Source organism: Triticum aestivum, chromosome 6D, assembly GCF_018294505.1.
Source record: "Triticum aestivum cultivar Chinese Spring chromosome 6D, IWGSC CS RefSeq v2.1, whole genome shotgun sequence".
Taxonomy (NCBI): domain Eukaryota; kingdom Viridiplantae; phylum Streptophyta; class Magnoliopsida; order Poales; family Poaceae; genus Triticum; species Triticum aestivum.
In genome coordinates, this window is record NC_057811.1 from 385,676,763 (window position 1) to 385,682,009 (window position 5,247).

The 5,247-nt window shown below is 56.5% G+C and overlaps 1 protein-coding gene across 1 annotated transcript; it reads left to right on the plus strand.

Annotated features, from left to right (window-relative positions):
- Positions 1-640: 640 nt before the first annotated feature.
- LOC123145270 (AT-hook motif nuclear-localized protein 25) lies at positions 641-2,883 on the plus strand. Its single transcript, XM_044564640.1, has 2 exons — positions 641-1,023; positions 1,262-2,883. Exon 2 carries the CDS (start codon positions 1,364-1,366, stop codon positions 2,351-2,353), a length of 990 nt encoding a protein of 329 aa, XP_044420575.1. The 5' UTR covers positions 641-1,023; positions 1,262-1,363; the 3' UTR covers positions 2,354-2,883.
- The last annotated feature ends 2,364 nt before the right edge of the window (positions 2,884-5,247 follow it).

Here is a 5,247-nt window from a genome sequence, read left to right on the forward strand (position 1 = left end):
TCATTGAATATTGGTTTCGTATGATATTCTCCCTACTTGTAAACGTAGCATCCATCATCCGAGCAGTATCCAGACTCCAAGCAGCCCATTTTACATCGGTCGTGCGAGTGATGATCATGACAGCATGTCGTGGTTACTGGGTAGGTTAATTAACCCAAGCATACACGGAAGAATCGTACGAGGCCGGTTGTCCTGTGCGTACGTATCTGGCCAGCCGTACGTATACAATAAAAAAAGGAATCACCGGCACAGTAAAATGTCCTTAATTTAGACGCGCCCCCTATTCTAGCTCACGCCTTCATTTAGCCTTGTCTGCCTACTGTCCGCCAGACTCTGCGCTGCGGTCACAACGGCATCGGCAGGCGCGCACTGGAGCTAGCTAGCGCGCGCGTGCGCTAGGGCGGCAGCGGAGCGCGGCACGTACGCGCGGTACGTGTCCGCGGGCGCGCGCGCTCGGGCTGGCCTGTGCCGTTGTGGCTCTAGACTCCGCCTAGGGTCCCCCGCGCGGGCGCCCGTGTCCTGGCCGGCCGGCCGGTCCAAGTAACGCGACAAACGAGTCCACGGCCGGGCTCGGGGCGCGTCGCTTTGGGATTGCGCGGGCCATCGCTTCCCCGGCCCGACCTGGAGCGAGTAAAAACGGAGTTGGTGGGGGGTGGAGTGGGACTTCTCGGAATCGGGAGCCATCATGCTCGTACATAGATGAGATAGCGAGACTCTGCGAGAGAGAGAGGCCGGGCCTTATCAACAGCGCCATCCCATCCCTCGCCGTCCCCCCTTCTTCCTCCCAGCTCGCCTGCCTTTAATTCGCCGCTCCCTCCCTCGCCGCCACGTCCAGCCTCTTCTCGATCCCGCGACTCCTCTTACGTGTGGAGGCTTCGACCGATCCGTCTTGCTCTTGGCCGGGCAGCTGGCTGCGCGCTAGCTCACGGGGAAAGCGCGCGGCGTCGTCGCAGTTGGTGTGGAGGGGGAGGCGCGTCTCTGCCGCAAAGCGCCGCCGTCGCCGGGGGGAAGCTTGTGCTGGAGGTAAGGAACATGAGCTCGCGAGCTTGCTTTACTAGCTAGCTAGAGTGCATCATTGCTAGAGCAGCTCTAGAGTCTAGGCAAGTCGTCAAGTTGACGACGCCGCCGGGATAGAAAGAAAAGAAAAGCCCCCCATGGATATAAGATCTTCCATTTCGCGTTGCTTCCCCTTCTCCTTTCGTAGCTGTGTTGCACTGCCGCATGCGAACTAATTGAGCTGCTGTGGAAAATCGGTGTATAGTGGCGGTGGAGCTCGCGCTGAGGCGAAGGAGGTGTGGAGGGCGACCGATCGACGGCAAAGCTGGCGGCCGGCAAGTGGTGGGAGCGGCCAGATGAAGCGGCCATGGCCGGGATGGACCCTGGCGGGGGCAGCCCGGGCGCCGGCAGCTCCCGCTACTTCCACCACCTGCTCCGCCCGCAGCAGCAGCAGCCCTCGCCGCTCTCGCCCAACTCCCACGTCAAGATGGAGCACTCCAAGATGTCGTCGCCCGACAAGGCCCCCGTGGGCGAGGCCGACGCCGGCGGGAGCGGCGGCGGTGCAGGCGGTGACCAGCCGTCGTCGTCTGCCATGGTCCCGGTCGACGGTGGCAGCGGAGGAGGCGGCAGCGGCGGCTCGGGCGGGCCCACCCGCCGTCCGCGCGGCCGACCCGCGGGGTCCAAGAACAAGCCCAAGCCGCCCATCATCGTGACGCGCGACAGCCCCAACGCGCTGCACTCACACGTCCTCGAGGTCTCCGCGGGGGCCGATATCGTCGACTGCGTCGCCGAGTACGCGCGCCGCCGCGGCCGCGGCGTCTGCGTGCTGAGCGGCGGCGGCGCCGTCGTCAACGTTGCGCTCCGCCAGCCGGGCGCGTCGCCCCCGGGCAGCGTGGTGGCCACGCTCCGGGGCCGGTTCGAGATCCTGTCGCTCACCGGCACGGTGCTGCCGCCGCCCGCGCCCCCTGGCGCCAGTGGCCTCACCGTGTTCCTCTCCGGTGGGCAGGGCCAGGTGATCGGCGGTAGCGTGGTGGGAACTCTGGTCGCCGCGGGGCCCGTCGTCCTGATGGCCGCGTCGTTCTCGAACGCCGTGTACGAGCGGCTCCCGCTGGAGGGGGAGGAAGAGGAGGTGGCAGCCGCCGCCGCTGGAGCGGAAGCGCAAGATCAAGTGGCTCAGTCAGGTGGGCCTCCAGGGCAGCAGCCGGCGGCATCACAGTCCTCCGGCGTGACTGGAGGCGATGCTGGCGGCATGTCGCTCTACAACCTTGCCGGCGGGAATGTGGGGAACTACCAGCTTCCCGGAGACAACTTTGGAGCCTGGGGTGGCGGCGGTGGCGGAGTCAGGCCACCGTTCTGATCCGTGACTAGGCAGTGCAACCCACAGTTCTACACTCACATGACGAAGACATCACAGAAGTTTGAAATGGCGGAGAAGCTATTGATATCCGGTACAGATGGAGAGCTTATGCATTGCTGGATTGTTCATTGGACTGGCCTTATGATCTTGGTGCTATTTACACGCATGCGTCGCGCATGCATGCGTTGCAAAGATTGGGTATACAGGAGGGAGATCTATTGGAGATCATGAGAGGTATACTATGTTCAGGGAGCTAGGAAGCTGATTATTTTTAAGGACAAGAAACAGTTCGGTGCAAGATCAAATTCGCAATAAGTTGAAAGGTCAGTGAGATCCAGTGTTTTGTTTTTCTGGCAACAGCGAGTGTTTTTCTTTCCCTTCCTCTTCGTTTTCGTTTGTAATGTTCTATTCTATGATCTGGATGTATCTTGCTGTAGAATGATGTTCCTTGAAACTTTTTGCTTCCGTTTCCTTTCCATGGCAAAAATATCATGCATGCATGCATGGTCGCTTCTAGAGTTTCACATGCATTCCTTGACATATAAATTGCATATTTACGGTCAATTCTTGAATCGATGGTGTTCTCGTGCTGGTCAAAATTTGCAAGCCCTAGCTTGGTCTAAATCGTGCATGTGTTTGGAACACTGTGCTTTACATTAAGGCTGGCCGTAGTGGGAGTAACATAACCGGTAACATGCACTTGGGACTAGCAAACATGCTCACACAATTAAAGAAGAGAGAGGGTTAGAGTAACATAGGTAGATACTTCCTTCGGTCCTTTTTAGTTCGCATATAAGATTTGTCTTTTTTAGTTCGCATATAAGATTTGTCTGAAGTCAAATCTCGTAAACTTTGACCAAGTTTATAGAAAAAAATACCGATATTAAAATGTGAAATCAACAACATTAGATGCGTCATGACTTTACTTTCCATATTGTATAAATTTAGCATTGTAGATGTTAATATTTTTTCGTATAAATGTGGTCAAACTTTATGAAGTTTGACTTCAGACAATTTCTATATGCAGAGTAAAAAGGACCAAAGGGAGTACCATATCATGTTAAATGCTATGCTACTTTGTGTCATGCATGGCAATAAATATAATCATAATCATCTATGATACTACTTTATGATATTATGCATTATGGAGATAGTATCATACACTAGTATCATATGCATGATACCAGTATATCATACTTCCCACTATGAGTAGCCTAAGGTAAAAATAAATTATATACTAGTAGTATGCAGCTAGCATGTCTTGGTCCAATGAATTAAGCTCTTCTTCCTATGAGGAGCCACATGATGGTGGTCGTAGTACTCAGTTGTTGCTGCATACGCTCCCTCCTAGCTCAAAGCAACTCTAGCAGACCCCGCAAAAATTTAAGCCGTAAAACGCGTTTGCGGTTTCATGAAGATCGCGTTTGCGTGTCGAAAACTAGCGCGGCCGAACAGATACTGTATCTAAATCTGCATAATTTGAAAAACACTTTCACAGTAGAAATTGCACAAACATAGTTCATCACATCACATATTACAGAGTTCATATACACTACATGACCAACAAATTAAGCATAGATCATACTACATGCTACGTTAACTAGTACTAGACGGGGTCGGATCCGACGGCAGCAAGGTCGCGGCAAAATGGATGATGCCGTGGAGGCCGAGCGACGCTCAATCCTCCTCGCTGGAGCTGCACAGGTCGACGTACTTCGCCGCCTGCTCCGCGTGGATGCGGCGCCACTCCTCGGCCTTCCCGTTGGCGGCGGCCGCCTGCCGCCACTCGAGGTCTTCGAGCTCCTCGGCGTGGCGCTGGCGCTCCGCCTCCTCACGCATGCTCCGCTCGGCGGTGGCGGCCGCAACAGCGTCGACGTCCGCGACGTAGTCCTCGGGCCCGACGACTCCGCGGCGGCCGAGCGGAGCGGGCTCCTCCTTCACGGGGACGAAGGCGAACAGCGCCGGCTCCTCCGGCTCCTCGTCCTCCGACCACTCCCTCTTCACGGGGAGAAAGCCCGCGCCGGAGGACGAGGAGGATCCGGCGTAGGAAGACCTCGCGGAGGAGAAGGACGCGCGTCGGCGGTCGTACTCCTTCGTCTCGCGGCGGTTGAAGCTCGCCGGCGGCGACATCCCGTGGTTGGTCCACTTTCGGGCGCCGCGCTTCCTCGCGCCGTCCGACCGGACGCGCCGCTCGCGCTCCGGGTCCCTCTCGCCGCCGGATCTGCGGCAGGAGCCGCGTCCGGAGCTCCACATTCGGCCCCACATGGCGGCTGGAGGCGGGGCGGGTGGTCGCCGGCTGCGAGAAATGTGGAAAGGGGAAAGGGGAATCGGGTGGCTCGCGGCGGTGAGGGATAGGGTTTGGACCCGCAAACGAATCGCGGAACCGCAGTTATAGTGCTCGGGGCGTGCGGTTTGCGGGCTGCGGCAAAAGTTTACGGGCCGGGCGAGTATGCGGGCTCTGTTCTGGTCGGAAAATTGGGCCGAACACGTATACTCGCTGGAATTTTGCGGGTCTGCGCGTTTTGCGGGGTCTGCTAGAGTTGCTCTCGGGCCAAAAGCCTTCTGTCCCTCTCTATTTGTTTCACCTGCATGCAGTCTTGAATGGCTTCTGAAGCTCAGCTGAGCAGCTGACACTCCAGTGCTCAGGGGTGTTTGGTTTAGAAGTCCTAGGACTTTTTCTAGTCCCAGGGACTGATAAAAAAGACTCTCTAGCAGAGTCTTTTTCTAGTCCCTGTAGAAAAAGCCCCCCGTTTGGGTCTTAGGAACTTTTTAGGGACTTTTTTTAGTCTCTGGGACTAAAAAGTCCCTGAACCAAACACCCCCTGAGTCAATTTGGCCTTTCATTGCCTTCAATTATGTGTGTGTGATTATATGTAGAGCCACAGAAGGCTATA